The 23,751-nt window shown below is 36.6% G+C and overlaps 1 protein-coding gene across 1 annotated transcript; it reads left to right on the top strand.

Moving 5' to 3' along the window:
* Positions 1-1,408: 1,408 nt before the first annotated feature.
* Positions 1,409-14,547, top strand: LOC139735782 (RING finger protein 215-like). Its single transcript, XM_071646533.1, has 10 exons — positions 1,409-1,681; positions 1,956-2,129; positions 2,848-2,919; positions 4,063-4,151; positions 4,440-4,503; positions 5,086-5,196; positions 6,392-6,514; positions 7,084-7,218; positions 8,526-8,628; positions 14,506-14,547. Exons 1-10 carry the CDS (start codon positions 1,409-1,411, stop codon positions 14,535-14,537), a joined length of 1,176 nt encoding a protein of 391 aa, XP_071502634.1. The 3' UTR covers positions 14,538-14,547.
* Positions 14,548-23,751: the final 9,204 nt, after the last annotated feature.

Here is a 23,751-nt window from a genome sequence, read left to right as displayed (position 1 = left end):
GTGTGTATGTGTGTGTGTGTGTGTGTGTGTGTGTGTGTGTGTGTGTGTGTGTGTGTCTGCTTCCACACTATGTAGCATTGTTACATCATACACAAAAGGATGTTATTGCACACTAGTCTAATTGTGTGATAGCTGTACAAAGCCTGCTTAGATCTCACAATCCAGTAAGGAATGGATTAAAGGAACAAACATACCACACTGACTGATTTGAAGTGGAACTTGAATTTCAAGAGGAAACAAAAAATGACACAGGACACTTGACAATGGATGCTTATCCTGTCAGCCATGTTAAGATTTAAGATGGCTGCCTATATCTCAGGATGCTTCATATATTTCATAGATTTGAATTTACACAAACTCCGAGTACATGATTTGACTCAAATAAGTTTCAATGAGATTGACTGGGAAGAGGGATTGAAGATATGTCCCATCGAAAACAATTATCAAGAACTCTAGGGAGAAACAGTTGGTGGCTTCAAGTTGTGATAATGATCCTTTTCATGCTGCTGATATGAACCATTATTTCATAGACCTAGTACCGGTATATATTTGCTTATTATCATCAAATATTTGATAGAAAAGACTTCATGTCTCATTTCAACCAAACATAGGAATATTAAAACATCACTACCTTAACAGACAAAATACATGGAAATTCAATTGTTCCCTATGTCCATGATGAGTAGTTGTAGCAATCGCTCCTCAAATGATCGAGCTAAATCACATTACATATTGGAGTACCAGTTATCATTCTATTTGTCCGAGTTGGAAGAATGAATTTAGAAAGCTTAGATTCAAGACAAAAAAATAAAATCAGGTTTTAGAATCATAATTTCAACAAAAAAAAAAACACGACAAAGCAATTAAAAAATCATAATATCTTACAATATCTAGGTTTGATATTGGTTTTTCGTTTTTGTCTTTTTTCTACTTACTTTTTACAGTGAAAGCTAGAGTTCATACTGAAGTTGTGGGAATAATTATTATTCAGCAGCATCCAGTTCGAGCATTTTACTACAGAAGAAAACGAAAAGTATCTCTTTTGCCCCCACCCCCGCCCCCACCCCCCCCCCCCCCCCCCCCCCCACACACACACACACACAGACACACACAGACACACACACACTTTACGCGGTGAGTCGGAAGGAATTCGTCTGGCAGCTTACTAGTATTGTCCGTGAGAAAAAGGTTTTGGGGTTTTCTGTCAGCAGCTGTGGATTTGTGACGTAATGATAACACAGTAAAAAGATTGGTGTCCTTTCTTACGGTTATGATTATCGCAGACATTCAGCACCCCGTATCGAAAATCGTAGCAGCATCACAGGGTCATCTTACACTTTGTACTTACTACAATAAACAACTGCTTATGTGTCTCTCTGCCCATACCCCTTGTTGATAATACGTCAAAATGAGGAGAACTTCTTGGAGAAAAGCAAGGCGAAACAGCAAAATGCTCTTGCCACCTCTCAGCACTGGTTCCTCAACGAGTCTACGGTCAGTGGCAAATGCTTGTACGAGCTGCAAATTATCCAGCTGGGCCCTCGTTCTGTCGCTCCTGCTGCAACTCGTATCGGGAGAACGCGAAGCTGTCATACGGGTGCAGCCGGGTGGAGCAGCTATCCAGGGGTCGTATGCGGGCAGTGGGCCGGATAGACTGAATGTCACTGGTGTCTTGAGAACGGTGAGATTAACTTGCGATTCTTGCTCATTAAAAACGTGGAAACAGTGCTTTGAAACTGATGAATTCCACAGCCTTCAGAGTGACAATTAAGTAGTATTTGGATGCACAAAGCTTGTCAGTATGCAATTCGTGATTAATTGCTTATTCTCATTTACTGACAATCAAGATATGGAGTCTAGTGCCCAAGCCACTTTGGATTGAGTCCGCTTAGAAATGTGGGCAATCATGCACTTTATTTGGTGATCATAATGTGTTTGTTTCCCCTTTTTTCCAGATCACAAACAGTTGTGATCAAGAAGGTGATGTGGTATCGTATCACAGCGATGATGGTGACAATCAGGAGGAGAAGAGTGAAGAGGAAGAGGACTGGATCGGTATCTTCCATCTCCCTCCCCTGGAGGAACCAGCCGGAGCCCAGGGAGGAACAGGATGCTCACTGCTGGAGCAGGTTGCTTATTTTGTTGTTGTAGTTGTTAAGAGCCTGGACATCATTCAAATTTGAATTATCCTAAAATATCCTATTTTATCCTAATTAAATCAAATAATTTACTTAGAATGATAGCTCGAACAAAACTAAATAAAAGTACTTTGTAAGCCAGATCATCATTCTTAGTCTCCATTAGAGGCATGACAAATCTGTTCATCATTACTTCCCCAGCCCAGTCATTTTAGACAGTCTGAGATTGCTCCAAATTGTCCAACCATTATAGCACAGGCAGCAAAGTATTTTTCAGGGTGGGGGATCAAGGTCATACTCATAGTAACCCCTGCTTAGGGAAGAATCTCGGGATGGAATCTTCGCCAAAGTATGGGTGTTGAGATTTTATTCCGATTTATTTTGTTTTCTTCTTTCTTTTTTCGTCTGCTTCTTTTTTGACAAGTCAAAAAAGTGGGGGCTGTAGCCCATATCCGCAAGCTTTAACCAAGATATATTTTTTTGGTTGTTTTTGTTTTGCATTAAAGCATGTTTTTAACCATTTCAGGACCACCAACCTAATATCCAGTTGACTTTATCAAGCATTTGTATAGCAAACATCTCGCCAACAGGATGGGAAGAGTATGTGCATCAGTAATGTGTGTTTGTTTTGTTATGTCTTGACCATTCTTATTGTGTAGACAGAGTTTTGTCAATGCTCAGTATGTCAAATTTCTGTGATTTATTACAGGTAAAACAGGCCATGTTATTTGGGGCTTCAGCTCTTCTCGTCCTGGCATTGAACCCTGGACTTTTCAAGGAGGTCAGTAGCTACAAAAAGGATGGAATGCATTCATTTTTGCTGGTGTTGTTGTTTTCCTAAGAATTTGGCTGTGTGATAGGCTTGGCAGAGGAGAGAAAAATACACTGAAGAAAAAAATCTTGCCACATAAGTTTTGACCTATTGTCGCTTATACTGAGGTTCTTTCATAGAAACATCTAGCCATTCATTTGTCTCTCCAGGGGAAAGGAGAGGGAGGTCCTCCTTATTCCCCCATGAAAAAAAAAGAAGAAAAAAAATAAGTTAACTCTTTTTGTGCCATGGTTAAAAAACCCGGTGTGCCACATTGTTCTGAGACACCAAAGTAATGATGCATTGACAAAACATTCTATTTTTTCAAAGTTATAACTTATATAGATTTATGTTAAATTGTAGATGAAGTGAGCAAAGTTGTGAAGAAAATTTGCAAGCTTTGCATTGATGTAGATTCTATGACAAAATTATAATTGCTTTTCTTTCAAATGCCCAGTAGCTACATATTAACTGTTAATGTATGACTTTTGTACACAAATTAATGACAGATAGTTGGAACTTGCACGTAAATACAGCATGAAAGCACTTCTTGTTAGTCAATCACCACATAAAATGCAAGCTATAGACGAGAGAAACGGTTTCATTGTACTGTGGAATTTGGCGATCTATCGATCGGTTTTGGCGGGTTTGTGCGTTTGAGCGGAATATGCGAAGTTGGCACGCCGTCGACTGAGTCGGACGTAGGAATGTAGCATATAAAGAGTTAATGAAATAAAGGCAGAGTAGATTATTCAAGACAGTTACATAAATCATTGGTACGAAGATTAAATTCCACATTGATTTGCACTCATGCTTTGAGATTCCTGTGTTGAAATCTTCACTGTACAGGGGAACCTTGTTATCATGAGCTTGGTCTACTGACATTTAAATCAGGTATCTTGCTATATCAGGGACAAAAACAAAATAATATAAAAGGAATTGGACCTGCAAAATGCCTTGCTTGATATCAGGTATCTCGCTATATCCAACCTCATTGTAATAAGGTTCCACTGTATTTCACATATTTCTATGATGAATTCATGGAACTGCTATGCTTTTTGAATTAGTAATTTGTGACCAAGTTTTGAATGTCATCTTCTTCTCTTGTCCCAGATTGAATTGAATCTGACAACAGACACACCAATAATTCTCATCTCCGACCCAAGAGAAGTCAAAAAATTTCAAAGAAGTGTTGATTTACGGTAAGTTTGTTTTGTCAGTATTTTCATACCAAATAGCTCAGTGATTTCATATTGCTTGATTGTATTTTTAGGTGTTTTTTGGTTACCTTTCAGTTGACACTGTTGCATAGTCCTTTTGTCCTTGGTGTGAAAAAAAAAATCGAGAAGAATTTTCGTTATTATTACAGACTATATAGAATTATAGTGGAACACTAAATGCTGACTTTGTTATTGTATGTTTAAAAACATGGAATGCAAAGGTATTAAAGAACGTGATACACTGTACATGTGATATATTTTATTTTGCAGAAAAGGAAGACAGAAAGTCAAAATCACATCTAAACCAGAATCGACGGCCAAAACAAAAACAATAGTGAGTATTACCATGCTTGCCATATTGCTTGTGCTGTCCTACTTTAGACACATAGCAATGAAATCAGTAGGTTGGGACATTGTTACAATTCAAACTCATGGAAGTTACGTATTTATAAAATAAGAGCATATTGCTCTTGGGGCAACAAACCTTGTATCTAAGAATAATTTTGAACATTCAGGAGAGAGAAAAAATAGCAACCAAAGCACTTTAACAAAATGGATTGCTTTTCCTTTATATTTGGGGTGAGACAGCTTGGATTCAGTCAGGACAGTAATTGATTATCTTATGATTGATTTTCTTTTAAAAAGTCATTTTTGCCAAAATTTGAGAAACAAAGTCCTGTCACCCCATTGAGAGAATGTGTCACATTTAGTACTTACAGTTTCGAGTGTAAAGAGCACAATAGTCATCATATTGAATTATCCTGAATATTTGTATTTTGGGTTTAAGAAATCATGATTTCACTATCTCACTTGGCAATGACTATTCATTATGTAGACCCTCTTATTCAAGATCTGTTTCTTGTTATATCTGTCCTGTTTATATATTTTGTCTGTTTGTTTGTTCTGTGAAATGTAGTCTGCTCCAAAGCTGACGTTGTGGTCAACCTGTGGTCGCTCAAGTGGAGGCAGTAAATTCAAGGAGTGGGAAGGCACAGTCTGCCTAGACCCACTGCATGCTTCGGCTGAGGTACGGGAGCTACTGTAGCTGTGTAGTTTACTTTTGAATAGAGAGTGTGCTGGGTGTTGTACAGTCAAAATCAGTTTGTGTGCAATATTATCATTACATGTGGGACCCATTTCATAAAGCAGTTTGTAAATATACTACAAGTATCACAGTCATAATTGTCAGAGTTACTGTGACATATGGCTAGGAACTAACCAATCAGTTCTGAGTATTGAAGTTGCCATGGGCAACTGCCATCATTGAAAATATTTAGAAAGTAAAAACATCTATGAAGTGCACCTTTGATGTTGACTGAGCCATTTTTGCTTTTGTTTTATTTTTTTAAAGTGAAAATGTATAGTAAAATCTATCACTTTTTTTTATCACGTAGAGGAAGACACTTTGCAGTGTGTGCGGAAGAGAGATGCAGCCAAAAAAAAGTCACTGCAAGATCAGACTTCTGACAAATACAATATATATGTGGTTCATAGTTTTGTGATTTGTAAGTTTGTGTACTCCAGTGAGTAACATACATGCAAGTTTGTTCATTCATTGTTACTTGGAATATAACTGAGTGAGGGTTTGTTTGTTTTTTTGTATTCATTTTTCAATTAACAATGTTAAGGGATTTAGAGATTCCAAGAATTAACAAAATGCTTTTTCTTCCTCTTTGTTTTTATTGCTTAAAAATGTATGTTCTGTGTTCAGTTTGGTCAAAAGAAATTAATTCTCTGGTCATAAAGGATTTATAGACACAGAATGTCCTTGAGATGTATTGTGACAAAGAGTTGTGAAGGGCATGTGGCATATGTGATATTTTGTGGAAAGAAGGCACAAGGTGTTCTTCAGATATTAAAAATTTTACTTTGTCTAATTTTTTTTTTTCATTTACCCTTTAATGGCATGATGTTTAATCTTCAGGTCAAATGGTAAAAATTATTATGGTATTGTATAGTAATTTAAATTACCTTTTATTGGCTCTGATAAGGCAACCTATATATTCAAATATGAATTATTTGCTTTTCCTTTTTTTTTCTTTTTTCTTTTTGGAAGGGGGGGGGGGTGGTGGTGGGGCTGAGAGAATATAAAAGTTGAAATGTTTATGTTCCAGCAGTGCTTAGACCTATAATTACCAGAAGACGAGACTGACAGTGTGGAGATGATTTTCAGGCAAAGTCATGAAATAACTCCCTATGGTCTCCTTTTGTCTTCATTTCAGCATGGATTTGGTTGGATATGGCGTAGTCTGGTATCCCTTGCTGTTGGTTTCTATATCATCAATGTGTTTCTAGGAAGAATACAGGTCCAGCACCTTGGGCAAAACAATCATGAAGATTTAGAGGCGAGTACTCATATTTCAATTAATCAAACTTTACAGAGACTTACATTCTACAGAAAAAATAGTAAACTTTCATGAAAATGTGACATGCTGACCAAACAAGGACCACTGAGGTTAACATGTTGGCATTCAAATGAGTATATGTACTTAAACCCCAGCAGCAGCTAGTTTACGAACTTTAGATTGTGTTTCCTAATAAATGATACATGTATACTACATGTCTATGGAGTTATTATGTTTGTGCAATTGTCTTCCATGATGCTATTAGTGGTTTGACATGTCATGGAAAGTATAGCAACAAGATGGGTCAGGTTCAAATATTTGCAGTGTTTTACACATGTACTTTCATGTTAAAATTGAAGATCTGGTAATTCACTCCCTGTTTGTATCCCAACATTATAGTAACTATGATGGTAATAGTTCTAATCATCATTGTATATGAAAGAGACAACAATACTACTAAGTATAAAAGTGTCATAATCTATTTGTTTTGATTGACAGCTTCAGCATGTAAAATGCTCTGGTAAAGACAACCTGTCAAAATATGTTCTGTTCTCGCATGATATGTGCAGGGGTCACTACGGAGGTTAGCCGAACAGGCGATGTCCCGTATGCCGGTCTGGAAGTACAAGAGGAAGCGTTACCAGCAGTCCTCAGAGTCACCTGACAGTTGTGCGGTGTGCCTGGACGAATTCCACAAGGGGCAAGTGAGTGTGATGCATTGATATCATATGATATACTGTAAACGCCATATATTTAGCGAGTCTGATTTTTCGTGAATCCGGACTCCCCGATAATTTCGTGAGTAGTTAAATTGGCGATTGTGGAGTACAGTACTAAACGGAGATATGTATGCATGCACGTCACATTCATGTCGGGATCAGATTTGATATTTTCGCGTGCCTTTGAAATTGCGAATAGCACTTGACTCGTGAAATTCGCGAAAATGAAAATCTCTTGAAATATTTGGAGTATACAGTACTCAAATCGTGTGATATATCAGAATCATAGAGCCCCTAGCCTTATGTAAAGGTACTGTGGTTGAGTGGACAAGAATCTAGATCTGTTAACTTCTGGAAGGTCCTGGGTCCACATCCTGTCCAGAGAATACACCTTTAAAAGAGATCTTATACTCATGCCATCTCCATTGACACATAGTTGATATACCTGGCATTGCTGAGGTAATGATAAAGCCAGAATACCAAGTGGAAGAAGAGTGCTGACATTGTGTATACGTAGTAGTAGTGGTAAAACAAAAAGAGTATAATTACCATTGTAGTAGTAGAAGTAGGAGTAATAATAATAGAATGATAGTAATAATGATATCAATTAAGATGATAATACAGTACACTCCCGTTGTAATGAACATGATTATAACGAAATTCTGGTTCCAATGAAGTAAAAATTCAGACCGCAATACATTGTATTATCCATTTTATGTCTTTTGTTGTTCATTTGTTAGGTTATAACCAATTTCGATACAACAAAAGAAAATTGCCTGTCCCAAGAACGTCATTGTAACAGGAATCCACTGTAATAATGAGTTAGAGTTGTTATTATAATAATGACACTAATATCAATCATAATAGTAGTTATCATCATCATTATCATCATCAACAACTACATCAGTGTTACACATGCCTTTTCCCCACTCTTTGGGGTTATGTGTTTGATTTCCTCCATGGCCATGGCGTGATCTCCACCTTGATGACCTTGATGAAGTGAGACCAGGATATGCCACACTTAGTGTGTATTACCCAAATTTCCACAGAAAATAGGAACTTTTTCACCCCAATTCCCTTTGTGATATTAATTTACTGGAGCCTCATTATAATGAGGCTGGACATAGCAAGATGCCTGATTGTGATGATAAACGGTAATTTTGCAACTTCCACTCCTTTTTTTTCCCTTTGCTTTTATCCCTGATATAACAAGGTATATGAAAAAACAAGGGAATTTCCATGATCCCAAGCAGCTCATTCTAATGAAGTTCCCCTGTATTTTGTTTTGGCAGACCATTCGGATGCTCCCCTGCCACCACCAGTTCCACAACAAGTGTGTCGAATCCTGGCTGCGGAATAAGAGGACCTGTCCCTTGTGCAAACTTGACATCGTTGGTAAGAGGCCCATTCTCAGTAAAAGCGTTCAAATACGGAATTTTGGTGTCGCCGACATTCCATGACAGTTTGCAGTTCCCTGAAACCTATTAGATACTATTTAAATGTTTATAATATATCACGAGGACTTTATTTGTTAGAAATAAACACGATCAAATGCGGTTGTCTGCCTTTTTGTATAAAATTTTGCTGTTAAACTTCGTTAAGACCCCCAAAACGCAGTGTCGCCGGCTATTTCAGAAGTATGTTTTATTGCTCCTCTCCGTCCACAAACACACTTTCCAAATATCATTTTCATGGACGATGAGCATATCATATGTGCTAATCACAATACTCAAAAAGTTCCAAAATTTTTATTGACTTCTTTTTTTATAGCCTTTTGAAACCTGTCGCCAAGTTCACCGCCAGATACGTTACCAGTTTCTTTAGTGTTACAGCATTACGAAAATAACAAGACTATGCAATGACCCGGTGTATATGAAACCCTGAGGATATACTTCATACATTGCAAGTACTTAGATTTTTTGTGCAACAGCTCTTTATTTAGAATACGGTACAATGTTTGAAATATCGGTTTTCTACACTTTTATTTGGACAGATACGTTACATACTTTTCACGCCACCCACTGCGACAGATATTGCAATGTCAGACAAATTGTATATTATACATTACTCCTCGGAATGCCTCATCGGTTCAACATTAAAGTTTAGTACAAGTGAGAAATATTTGGTAGATATCGCTCTCATAATAATATGATCGACCATATACGTTACCACAGATACGTTACCCCAGATACGTGACCGAATTTTGCTCATTGGTCTTGTGCTTTCTGGGGATCAAATCTGGTCAAAATTCATCCCTACACATTACATGCTTCGTTTTGTTGGACCTCGGGATTATATTCTTACACCAAAAGGACAGAGAGGTGAAAAAGAGCAACACTTCCACATGATTTTTCTTTCTGCGTCAGTGTCTCACAACTTAATGCCAAGTTTTCCGACAGATACGTTACCACATAATCAAAATGCTGAAAAGAAATTGTAAATGTTTTTACAAACAAATCGTTGTGTGCTCATAAACTCCAAAGTTCTATTCTATAAAACCCAGCCACTTTCATATTCTATGCAACAACTTTGAACGTTTATTTTACAAGACGAAGCTAAGATTCAGCATATCAGTTTTTTGCTTTTCAGATTTAGCAGATACGTTACGTATAATTCAGGGCACCCACGGTGACAAATAATGTTATTTAAAACAAAGTGTTCATAAAACAATTCTGCATACAATGACGCTTCCATAAAAAATTAAAGTTATGTTCAAATGAAGAATATTCAGTAGAAATTGCTCTGTAACTTCACCGACAGATTCATTTACGGTACGCCAGATACGTTACCACACTTTGAAAGAGTAAAAAGTAGTTTATGAAACGCTTCCGAGGAAAGTTTCAGTGTTCTGCTGCATATTTATTCTAGTGTTTTTCAACATATGAAGAACTACTCAAGATTCATTGATAAGTTGAACAATTATTTATTCATTTTCATTAAAAGGGATGAGCCAAATACGTTACCATAGGTCAAACAACTGTTTAGCATATCGAGTTCATAGAGACTGTACCTACTTACTTCTAAGTGCCTGCAAAAATATATTTTTAAAACCTTGTTTGCATTATCCATCAAAACTTAATGAATATTTATAGTCAGATGGATAAATACATTCAGACGTAAGATGAGAATATTCTGTGAATGAAGAACTCAGCTTTCACATTTAGGGCTGTTTTCCATTACATTTCATAGTTTAAATATTACGTACAATGTTTAAAATGGTTAATTTGGGCTTACGTCATTCATTTTCACATCAATTCATGAGGTAAATAATTAAACAGGTGATATTTATTAATTCATACACAACTTAAATTATTACTTGTATTTTACCAGATACGTTACCAAAGGTGATTCGGTGTTTTTCAATAGTTATTTCCCCAGGAAAGCAATTCATATTTGTTTCCTGTGGAAATTCCAGATCGGATCGTTCCCTTTGCATGATTTGTGGGATTCGAAACTTTATTTGTAAGCGAAATTTGCTAAAAATACAAAGTGAATCTTAAGGTTATATTTCATTTCAGCAAAAAGCATATTTGCACCTACCACACGGAAATAATTTCTACCAATTAGCAAGGGATGACATTATCTTTACCTCTTGAAAAACCCCAATATCTTTAGGGGGACAGATGTCTTTTCCTGAACAGAAATTGGATCAAAACAATAAATTTAATTCAGAGTTAGGAGTCCATTACAACATGTAAATTTGCGGTAACGTATCTGATTGGTGATCAAAAATCATATATGATGCTCTATTTCAATTCATTTTTACTCAATGAATGGCCATCATTTAGAATGTTCCACTTTTTGTTTCGTATTTGACCGGTTTTGAAGTTTCCGAAAACACATCTTTGAATGTATTACTTTGTGGTTGATTTTTCGGTTTTACTCACATGGAATTGAACACTTAATCTGAGAATGGCCCAAGAGTTAAATGATTTTCTTACGATGTTGCCTCTGTGCTTGATAGTAAACTGCAAAGCATGTGTCAGATATCAGTGGTGGATCCAGAGGGCAGTGCACCGGGCGCGCAACCCCTCTTTATTACTGGTTAAAACAAAAGACCTAAATAGAAAAAAATTCCCAGTAGAGTATATTATTATAGTAGCTGCACAATATAAATGTCCTTTATTATTATTATCATTATTATTATTATTATTATCATTATTATTATTATTATTATTACAAAATTTTCTTTGCCAAATTTTTTTGTTGTCACACTCTTGTACCAAGAATTGCCAACATACCTGAGATTACAAAAGTTTCTTTGCCAGATTTTTTGTCAACCTTTTTGTTGTGGTATTGTGTGACATCAAAAAGTTGACATGTATTCATGGTGAATGTTTCACATGAGAGTACACAAAATTAACTCTCATGTCTTAATTAAAGGTTTGTAAAATTCCCAGTGACAGTCATTTTTGATGATGTCGTGAAACATAGATTAAAATACTAGATTGTTTTTTAAAGGAATTCCTTTTACAAACTATGTGACATGTAGTAGCGACACTCACTGTAGTATCAAGTTTGTGTAGTTGGTAACCTAGTCTTTTGCAGGCTGCCACAATTTAACTTGTAGATGACATTATTCTTGAAAGGTTGTTCTGCTCCTCTGTTAGTATAGCCTTCTTTTCATTATCACTTATATTTTACAAATGATCTAATTGATTAAACACGTTGACTAGAAGGTAGTACAGGGGAAACTCGGTATAACGAACACTGCTATAACGAGATATCGGTTATTACGAGGAAATTTTCCCGGTCCCAAATTTCCTTCCACACAAGTCTATGTAAAATGCTACTCTTATAGCGAGATCGGCTATAACGAAATAACTGCTATAACGAGATAAATTTTGTGACTTCCAAACAAAGAAAAACATAGCCAATCAAACCTGTTATAGCGAGGTAAAGCAAAATGTCTTCGGGTAAAACTTTACTTCGCCTGTACAATGTATCACCTTCCGAGATTGTAAAGCTCAATGCGCCAAAAACTGTCTTGTACACACACATTTTCTTCAGTTCACTCCAGCTAGCACCGCATGTTGTACGTGTATGTGTGTGTGTGTGTGTGCGCGCACACTAATACATGCAAAAAATGTGGTGGGACGGCCATATGTATACATGTACATGACATGATCATGACGTTTAGCAGGTGTGAGGCAATCTGATGCTGTGATTGGCTTTCTACGTAGGGAATTCCCCATCTTCACACACACGCAGTCATATTGTACATACAGAATGTCTCGCATACACACACAGCATTGTGCAGACCATATTCCACACACAACACACACCCATACAATAACCACACATACCAATCCACATACGATCTTGACACAATCGCAAGCTATATGAAATTACAAATTCAAACATCAACAATTAATAAGAAACACATTCTTGATATTGGATTTCATTGGTGAAAAACATCTTCTTACCCATAAAGGTGAGTAATTCCCTCAAACACATTATCAAGTTATCAGTATTGATTGATAGATGATGGGTAGTCCCACATGTGCAAATTAATGTCTTTATGTCATGCTTTTTGTCCCCGCCGAACGAGTTCGAGCAGGGGACTATGAAACGGGCTCCGTACGTGTGTGTGTCCGTGTGTCCGTCCGTGTGTCCGTCCGTCCGTGTGTCCGTGTGTGCGTCCGTGTGTGATCAAAATCTTCAATTTGCTACTTCTCTGTCATTTATGAGCCAATTTTGATTCTGTTTGCTTTATATGATAGCATTACATGGGAGCTTTGAAACTTCTACACAGAATTTCAGTCGTGACCTTTGACCTTGACCTTTGACCTATATTGTACATTTTGCTACAAAATGCTACTCCTTCGCCATTTCTAACCCGATTTCGATTCCGTTTGCTTTATGTGATGGCACTAGGTGAGGGCTTCAAAACTTCTACACAGAATTTTGACCTTTGACTTCTTTGACCTTTGACCTTGATTTTTTACCTGTATTGTACATTTTGCTACAAAATGCTACTCCTTCGCCATTTCTAACCCGATTTCGATTCCATTTGCTTTATGTGATGGCACTAGGTGAGGGCTTCAAAACTTCTACACAGAATTTTGACCTTTGACTTCTTTGACCTTTGACCTTGATTTTTTGACCTATATTGTACATTTTGCTACAAAATGCTACTCCTTCGCCATTTCTAACCCGATTTCGATTCCGTTTGCTTTATGTGATGGCACTAGGTGAGGGCTTCAAAACTTTTACACAGAATTTTGACCTTTGGCTTCTTTGACCTTTGACCTTGATTTTTGACCTATATTGTACATTTTGCTACGAAATGCTACTCCTTCGCCATTTTTAACCCGATTTCGATTCCGTTTGCTTTATATGATGGCACTAGTTGAGGGCTTCAAAACTTCTACACAGAATTTTGACCTTTGACTTCTTTGACCTTTGACCTTGATTTTTGACCTATATTGTGCATTTTGCTACGAAATGCTACTCCTTCGCCATTTCTAACCCGATTTCGATTCCGTTTGCTTTATGTGATGGCACTAGGTGAGGGCTTCAAAACTTCTACACAGAATTTTGACCTTTGACTTCTTTGACCTTTGACCTTGATTTTTGACCTATATTGTACATTTTGCTACAGAATGCTACTCCTTCGCCATTTCTAACCCGATTTCGATTCCGTTTGCTTTATGTGATAGCACTAGGTGAGGGCTTCAAAACTTCTACACAGAATTTTGACCTTTGTCTTCTTTGACCTTTGACCTTGATTTTTGACCTATATTGTACATTGGCTACAAAATGCTACTCCTTCGCCATTTCTAACCCAATTTCGATTCCATTTGCTTTATGTGATGGCACTAGGTGAGGGCTTCAAAACTTCTACACAGAATTTTGACCTTTGACTTCTTTGACCTTTGATCTTGATTTTTTACCTATATTGCACATTTTGTTACAAAATGCTACTTCCGGCGGGGACATATGTTACGCACCGCGTAATTTCTACTTTTCCTTGTTTATGCCTACTGATATAACGAGATATCGGCTATAACGAGGAAAATGACTCGGTCCCGACCATCTCGTTATATCGAGTTTCCACTGTACATCTTATACATGTACCGGTGTGCAGAAAGTTAAATCATGATTGATCTGTGGGGAATATGTCTTTCTTCATGTGTGTGTTTCTTCAGTTTGTCTCCTTTTATGAATTAGATTTAAAAGAGAGAGACAAATTGAAGAAACACACATCTGAACCTTCACCCCTCTGAATGAATATCTTTCTTTCATTTATGTCTTTCTTCTTTCATACAGATCAAAGATTTGGCTGGGGAGAGAAATGTTGATGCAGTGGTGTGAAGCATATCAACAAGCCTGCCGCAATCTTCAAGAACCTTATTTATTGACATTTTAAAACTTAAGTATTGTAACATAGCTTCTATATATATATATATGATGTGGTACTGAGTGTATGTGGTAGCTAGTTTTTCACTTGCCAGGATGTCAATGTGAGAGAGTTATGAAGGAGTGGAAATGTAGCAAAGAGCTGATAATATTATTTACCTTGGGACCAGGATGGTATCGTGTATGGATGATAGTCACATACATGTATTTATTTTGTTTGGGAAGAGGGAATCAATGGGAAAATAAAGGATCCAGCTGTCTTCTACTGATAGGTGTGATTACTACAGTATATCTGTCTCATAATGCAAGGATTTTTATGTTCAATGTCATAATGTTCACTGCAACTGTCAAGGACTGATTAAGTGTATCTTTGGCCAAAGAATTATTTTTGATATGTGAAAGAGACACATTTCTGTAATCCATTGCACCATCTTTCAGAGAAAATGGGTCATTAATTAGTGAAATAATGCATCTAAAAGTTTCCAAACACACTGTGTCTGGGAGATTCAGGAACCGCTGTGGTTCCGTAACCCACTGCAAACAATAGGGTTTGCTGTAGTCTTGCCTCCCAGACCCATTGTGTTTAGAAACTTTCAGATGCATTATTTCACTAATTAATGAACCCCTTTTCTCTGAAAGTTGGTGCAATGGACTTCTGAAATGTGTCTCTTTCACATATCAAAAATATAATTTTTTGAGCAAAGATACACTTTAAGTTCTTTTGAATGATATCAACTCGAAGTAACCAGTTTCTAATGATGACCTTCAGCATTAAAATGAAAAATTGAAAAGTTCATACAATGTACTAATTTTACTAGCACTCTGTTACATGGATGATTTTCTGTGTCCGTAGCCTTTTGAATGTGTGCGTGAACACCATAGTCATACGATATGTAATCATAGGGTGTCTCACACATGTAAATTGAGTTATGAAGACTTTATTGTACTTACTGATGTAAGTGGAATAAAAGAAACATTAAGTACCTGCTACTAAGTGAGACATTAGTAAATGCTGTTCAGCATTGAATTGTTTTCATTTGTTTTTGCTATATTTTATTGTAACCACAAAAAATAGACATCATAGTACATAATGTATAAGCAGGGTGTTCATCTGGAATTTATTTGCATAATATGTTATTTAAACAGTAATGAAATATTTCTGTTGTGTATAAGATTGTGTGGATAAACTTTGAGTAGATGCGAGTCCTGTAAACAAGAACTTGGACATTATGTATTCTGTCAACACATAAGTATTGATAGCAGGGGAATGATAAAGCTTTCTGTGATTCTCTAGCCCCATTTAAAGGAGACCTCCAGTTGATTTTCTGACTTTTGTATTTGAACAACTATAGATTAGCTATCCTGAGTACAGAGTTTCAGAATTTGAATTGACTGGGATGAGGAATAAGAATGTTTTCAAAATGTATAACAAATTGCAATGAACAAGGATGATGACATAGCAGCCTCACCATAAGAATGCATGAGTCGGGGCTCAAGGAAGCAGAACAAAAGAAGAAGGCATGCATAGATTCTGCTCAGATGAACTTGTTAAGTGAGCCCGTATTGTAAGGTAATTACACTTCTATATTTGTATGTGAGCCTCCTATGTCATTATCATTGTTAATGTAGTTTGTTTCAGGTTCTTTAATGTATTGGTTTCTCTACTCAAGGACTACAATAAATTCTACAAATCTATACATGGAGCTGTAAGTTTATGTACTATATGATGTAAAATTATGAAATTCGTCTGGAATGGCCCTTTAAGATTAAGGTCCCTAATGCAAGGTTCTCATGTGTAGTATGTATTGGCTGAAGTTGTTCACTGTAACAGTAAACTCATTTCAAACTTCATTTATACACTAAGCTAATGTCAGGCAAGAATGGTAGTAAAGCGCCACTCATTTTGACATTTTCTTGCAGTGTAGATTATGCTGTATAAACTGTAGATGGTAAGGTACCCAGTCTTTGACATGCATCATGAAGTAAAATTGAAGGGGTCGGTGCAATATAGTGCTAACCCACACTTTTGTCAAAATTGAGTTACATGCATTTTCATAATCCTCACCCTTCACTCTAACCTCCGTGAAAATATCATATTTCAATTCAACCACTAAGATAGTAAAAAATGCATGTATTCATGTGTTATTAATGTACAATGTATGGACTTTCCAAACATTCAACAGCGATTACCTCAAAATGGCTATCGTGTGGGTTAGCACTATATTGCACCGACCCCTTCAATTGTTCAAAAGAAAGCCAAATGAGCAAGTGCAGTTCTCTCTTATACTTGACCTAGATAAATGTTGATGTATGAATTATTTCGTGTCAAATGTTTGTATCTGGAAAGATAATGATAATCCAAGGTAACGAGAGATTTTCGAAATCTATCAGTAAAGGTGATTAAAAAGGCTGCCATATCTAAACTCTGAATGCAATGCTGTATTGATTAAATTTGTCTGATGTGAACAATAAGAGATGAAGAGAATGGGAAGAAGAGAAAGTAATAATATATACCAAAAAAAAAAGAGAGAGATGTAATTTTGTTATTTCCGTGTGCATCCCGATTTTATATAAATGTCAGTACATTGTTAAAAAAAAATGTTTACACTGCACAGCGCACAAAATGTATGTACAACAAGGTGATTTTGTTTGTTATCTTGCTGTCGCTGGAGCATAATGCTCTTGAAATTGATGACAGTAAGAGATGAGAATTGGGCTTCTAAATTTTTTGCGAGATACCAAGAAAACACTTATGAAATAGTACAGAGCATACCATTTTATGAGGAATTCAAAGTCTATTTGATGAAAATTGGTTTTGGAATGACTGAGATATCCAAAAACAAAGTAAAACGCACAGCAATCCTTATGTACATGTATTATTGTACGTGTAAAAGCTTAATCGACCTTTTATTAGGATCACTCTGGTTTGGATATCTCAGCCATTACAAAATCGATTTTTATCAAATAAACGTTGCCGGGGGGGGGGGGGGGCATGCAGCCAGTGCCGTATATATATATATATATATATACACGGCACTGGGGCAAGCGCGCCCCCTTTCAATTGTTTTTCTATCTATTTCTTTTATTAGAAAAAAAATAAAGGGGGCGTGCCCGATGCACCCCCCATCCCTGAATCACCTCTGATGTATTCATTCATTAATTCATTTATTTATCTAGATATCTGTTTCATTCCTAGCGACTTTCACATTGCCAGATGACTTTCCAGTCCAGCTTTCTATTTGTCATGATTCTAACTACAGGTGTATACGTTTCTATCTACCCATTAGTTTTATTTTTTTCTTTCTTTATATGTAAAAACGCGAACACACACACACACACACACACACACATAACAGTCTTCGGTCTAGATTGAATTGGCGGGACTTAAAGGGATGGTATAGTAAAAATTGGTGGAAATGAGGATTGGGCTTTTAACTTTTTGTGAGATAGCAAGAAACCATTTGTGAAATAGTACAGAGTGTACCATTTTGAGAGGAATTCAGAGTTTATGTGATGGAAATCGATTTTGGAATGGCTGAGACATCAAAAAAAAAGTAAAGTAAAACAAAATGGTCGTAATAAAAGGTTGGTCCCACCATTTATTAGGATTGCTCTGTTTCGGTTATCTCAGCCATTTTAAAACCAAGTTTCATCAAATTCCTCTTGGAATCAAACACTCTTTCATATTTCATTCGAGGTTTATCATTATCTAACCCAAAAATGTTAGAACCTGAAGTTAGATATCAACCAAAACTATACAATCCATTTAACGTTGAACTGACACTCGATAAAAGTTGTGGACGTATAAGGATTGTTTGTCATATTAACATGAAACTTTATCCATGTTCGATTGACATGAATAATCTTATATAGAATGATATCAGACGTGCATAATAATGCAATTTTCGTTCAAAATGGGCTTAAAATATTCTTATTTTATGAAGTTTTTGAATTTCACATTTTCATGAGATACAGAGAATGATGTAAATTCCAATCTCATGATTAGCTTTATAGTTCGCTTCCTTTGATGTCTTCGTCTGAATGGCTTGCGCATGTTTTGAAAGAAAAAATGTATCAATGAATCCAAAAATTCGAAAGATCAATTTATCAAGTTCAAGTTCAAGTTCAAATTTATTTCCATTCGACATAAAATCATCAAACAATTCATACAAAGAAAACACATAGATACAAATATATGAATATCAAAAGAAATACACACACAAACGCAAAACAACAACAAGAACAAGAGCCGATACGTAAATTCATGTGAATGGGGGGTCAACAGAGAAGAGCAATAAGCCTTGTAAATCGCTGACCCCTAGAAAACATAAATACTGTGTAAAATATATCGGGAGTATAGAAAAGAAACTAAGGAGGAAAAGAAAAGGACAGGACTGAAAAACAAATTTAAAAGACATATATAAGTGCAATTAGAATAATCATTCTGAATGAGAATATGAATTCAGGAGTAAAAATTTATAATTCCTTTTAAAACTATTCAGAGACGGTTTCATTTTTGAATGGTATTTCGGTCCATATTAATGGACCTTTATAAAAAACTATATTCTTAAAAATATTTGTTTTCACATGACATAAATGATAATCATTAGCACGACGGGTGTTATAAGCATAAACATTACTATTCAATAAAAATTTAGAAGAAATATTGGAGGGCAATAAACCTTTTGAACACATATACATAAAAATTGCAAGATTTTATTTATCAATATCATATACATTTAAAAACTTCAAATGAAAAAAATAAAGGTGAAGTGTGAGCATTAAAAGATACATTGGAAATTATTCGAATAGCTTTTTCTGTAATACAAACAATTTTTTCATACAAAAAATCACTTCCATTGGACCAGGCCACATTGCAATAATTGATATGGGAAATAAATAAAGTATGGTATAACATAATCAGAATATATCTATGGAAATGCCTCAGACGATAAAAAATACCAATACCTTTGGCAATACGATTGCACACGACACCAATATGTTCATGCCATGAGAGCTTGTCATCTATATACACTCCTAAAAACTTTACACAAGACAAACGAAAAATTGTTTGACCATTAGAATACAAAACAGCATTCATATCAAATTTTCTGTTTCCAAATACCATAAACTGAGTTTTACTTACATTTACTTACATTTATCACCATCGCTTCAAATACATGTAATACTTATTCGAAATTTGCAATGAACCAACGCTCATGGCTACTGAAAGTGAAGTTGTTATAGTTGCTAAATGATTGTGGGTGAAATTTGGCATTTTCCTGCTCAGAGACCAATTTGGAATTGGATAATTTACGCGGTTCATTATGCCACATAACATGATAATTCATAACATGAGAAGGTCAGGTGGGCACTCACAACTCTGCCTTTACTCCTCCTTCAATTATTGTATAATGAAACTTTCACTGCTCTATTTGAGTACAACTTTATTTGTCTATCAAAGTCAACTGGAACACTTGATAGTGCAGTTTCCCTTTAAAGCTTCAAATATGACCTTTGCACTTGAAGGGTGTGTGCCGAGGTAGACTTGTAATCCTGCACGTTTAGAATTCTGTGCATGCGTTAAACGAGCCGCTCGAAATATGGGAATCCTACTGCGTAGGCCTATATTAATCCTCATAATTTATAGAGAAAACGATATCGACGGTCATGATACTGCTTTGGATATATATTCGTATTTCGTATCCAAAGTTTCTGAAGCGCACCGTACCCCTCCCCCTTCTTGCCAGCCACAAAGCCCCACCACTAAACCTAACCATGAGCTGTGTATACCCCTTTCCCCTTGTGGCCTCAAATTCAGTAATTTATCAGGGGCAAACAGATCAGTAAGTACTGTAATACAAATTTGTTTTACTGGACTGTCGTCTTCATAATTCTTGTCTTATGTGGAACATAACAACGGAGATCAAATTAGATATAACTATCACGCGTAATGTATATTGTGGGAATATATACATTGCTCTGAGCTGTCATGTTTTAGCGTATTCTGGTCATGGACTGTCATCCCAGGTATATGTAACTATAGTAACGATGACAACAAAACTCAACAGCAAACAAACATACAAGTATATATAGGTCTAAGCAAAACAGGCAGCTGGGAAAAGAATCAACATTGATTGAATCTGAGTAGGGTTATTCCCGGGGTTATCAAGCCTGGGGATCATCCCTTTGTTGTGGACTGTTCTTGCTGTCTGCAAATTTCTTTTGGTTTGTTCTAATTTTGGTAAGTCAATAATGAAATTATTAAAGATAGGATAATAATAATTCTGAAACTTTTCGACTTATGATATCACAGTTATGAACAGTCATCAATGATAACGATAACACATCTATACTTTCATTTATTTTGGTAAATCATTCAAATTTAATGCAAAATGAATCGTGCAAGAAGACTCCAGTAATTCCAGTTCTTTCTAAATCCAGCTGTAGTTTCTACTCAGTATACATGCCTTTGTAGGATGATATCACATCAGATATTATTTCATCTCCAACTGCGGCATCTTTCGAGCCGAGTTTATACCATATGGAGCTACAATGTGCAACTTTATTTCTTGTGTATACATATTGTATATAACTAGTTTGTCAAACACAACCAAATCAAGACTGTTACACCTTTCAAACGATATCTTTTTAATAAAAAGTGATTCGTAGAGATAATGGTAGTGCAAGATGTCCACTCTGACTACATTAATTGCAAAATCATTGTATTTGTACGGGTCTGTAAAAGTGCATATCTAAAAGGAAACGATTGATGTCAAGTATTTTGCACTATATAGGCCTATACACACCGATTATATTTATCATGAGTGGTTGGTCCCTGCAACATAATGCCGCTGAAGTAGGTCTCGAAGAACTTTCAGTAGTCCCTCGGGGACCTTGGCCCAACGAGTGTCATGTCGGGGCCTGGTCTGAGGTCATGTAAGCCCTGTTTTGAAGGTATTCCTGCTATAGATCTATTGCGGTCTGGGCGCAGATCAGAAAAAGTGCACGCACGAACACAGACCACGAAGTTCTCGAAGGAGAAAATGGAGAGGAACATAACGGTAAGTCACCATATGGCTTCAAGCCTCGTTTCGTCACTTAAAAACCATTTACAAATATTCACAGAATTGTGGATGTTTTTCCCTTTGAAATGGGCATAACATGTTATGCTCGCAACATTTTTGTATTAAATCGTCCTTTCTTTCTGTCTTGTATCTGCTCTTTTTAATGGTTTAACTTGGTAGATTACTTCCTCTGATATTGCTTCCCTCTTTGGAAGAACACCATCCAATGAGGAGAAACATATTTTTGCTCAATCGCAGACTGTCCTGCGTTTCTAACCTTTCTGCATGAACTACTCTGTACATAAAATCATATAAAAATATCCTTATCATTTCATGCATGCAGTTCGCCTTTAGTCATGAGAGGGTTTATAATAAGCACGATATATCATAGAGCCTATATCCATGCAGTTAATGAAGAGATTACAGTCACGCATATCATATCTTTCTCTCTCTCCCATTTCATAGGCCTACCACAGAGCTCTCTCTATATCATGTTTATCTCAGCCTTTGCTCCAACGTGATAGTATTCATATCCGTTTTAATCACCACAATGATATTTTCTTTTTCATGTTTACCTTTGTTTTGATTTGGTTTAGTTTATTTCTGCATTTCTGCTTTGTTTGTTGTTGTTTTGTGCGTACAAGTACCTAATACAAATAGGCCTATATGTTTATCGTGTATTCCCTAGGTATTTTTCTATCATAATAGGAGAGCAGTGGTGTATCTAGGGAAAGCGGCGCCCGGGGCAAGCGCGAAAATTGTGCCCCTAATTTCTGAAAAAGTGTTCAACCCCAATCCCATGCCGGTGGGACTTTAAAAAAAAAAAGTCCACATGATATGCTTTTTCAAGCACTTAAAATGGGTCTTTTGAGGGTGGTTTAGATGAAATAAATCTAAATAAATTTTGGCGAGCTGATACAAAACAAGGATTTCGTGTCCCCTTGCCCCCCCCCCCCCCCCCTTTCCTACATACGCCGCAGTGGCGTATCTAGGGGAGGGGGCAAGGGGGCACGTGCCCAGGGCGCCACTCCTTGGGGCGCCAAAAACGAAAAAACGGGGGGAAAAACGAAAAAGAGGAAGAAGAAGAAGGAAAAAAAAAAACCCTTGCCCGGACCAGTGAAGGGGGGGGGGGGGGGGGGGGCAAAAAAAAAAACCCAAGCCAAACAAGATGAGAAAAAACATGATGATGACGCGGACAAAATGACAATGTTTATTGTGTTCACACAAGAATTCCATGATTGTAAGCTTAAATGCAAAAATTTTCGGCTCGCTCGCTCGCCAAAATGTATTAAAATAAAAGACCAAGAAGATAAGAACAAAACGTGATGATGACGTGGACAAAATGACAATGTCTTCTCTGTTTACACATGCCATTTTATAAAATTTGTATTTAGCAGGCAAAATGTTATACGGAGCAGCGGCTGCAATTTCTTTTGTTCGGGGGCGCAAAAAAAAACACAAAATCAAAATCAAAAGATAAGAACAAAACGTATGACGACGCGGAAATATACAAATTTCGGCTCACTCGCGTGTACAAATTTAGAGTATTTTTTCAAGTCCTCGGTTTGTTGGTATAAATCGCCACTGCGGCGTATCGGGGGGGGGGGGGGGGGGGGGGGGGGAGGGGGCATGGGGGCACGAATTCCATGTTTTGTGAGCTCGCCAAAATTTATCAAAATTTATTACATTTAAACCACTCTCAAAAGACCCCTTCTAAGTGCTTGAAAATCATATCATGTGGACTTTTTTTAAAGTCCCTACCGGGATGAGGCTGGGGTTGAACACTTTTTCAGAAATTCTGAGGGGCGTTCGCGCTTGCCCCGGGCGCCGTTTTCCCTAGATACGCCACTGACCAGGTGGAAGAAAGAATTGCATCATAGTGGTATATAGGAGAGAGTCTATTCATGCACCGGCTTTAATGTTTCTGCAGGAAACAAGAGCACGATAAAGATTCAAACAAAATTTTCCGACGACTTATCAAACTTCAGAGAGAACTGTTATGGGTAATAATATTCGACGTAATCACATAGAGATTATAACCATGTCAACTCCAATGGAACCTGTCGGGTCGTGGACAAAATCCTGACTG

The sequence above is a fragment of the Diadema antillarum genome, unplaced genomic scaffold, assembly GCF_040938485.1.
Source record: "Diadema antillarum isolate AM-2024a unplaced genomic scaffold, OU_Dant_1.0 seq00000597_RagTag, whole genome shotgun sequence".
In the NCBI taxonomy this organism is placed as follows: Eukaryota; Metazoa; Echinodermata; class Echinoidea; order Diadematoida; family Diadematidae; genus Diadema; species Diadema antillarum.
Note: the sequence above shows the minus strand (reverse complement) of the source record. Positions and strands in the feature narration are given on the sequence as shown.

Coding starts and splice junctions, on each gene's coding strand:
- LOC139735782 (XM_071646533.1), top strand. CDS start 1,409: ATGAGGAGAACTTCTTGGAGAAAAGCAAGGCGAAACAGCAAAATGCTC. Junction 4,504..5,085: donor CGGCCAAAACAAAAACAATA/GTGAGTATTACC, acceptor TGTGAAATGTAG/TCTGCTCCAAAGCTGACGTT. Junction 6,515..7,083: donor ACAATCATGAAGATTTAGAG/GCGAGTACTCAT, acceptor TGATATGTGCAG/GGGTCACTACGGAGGTTAGC.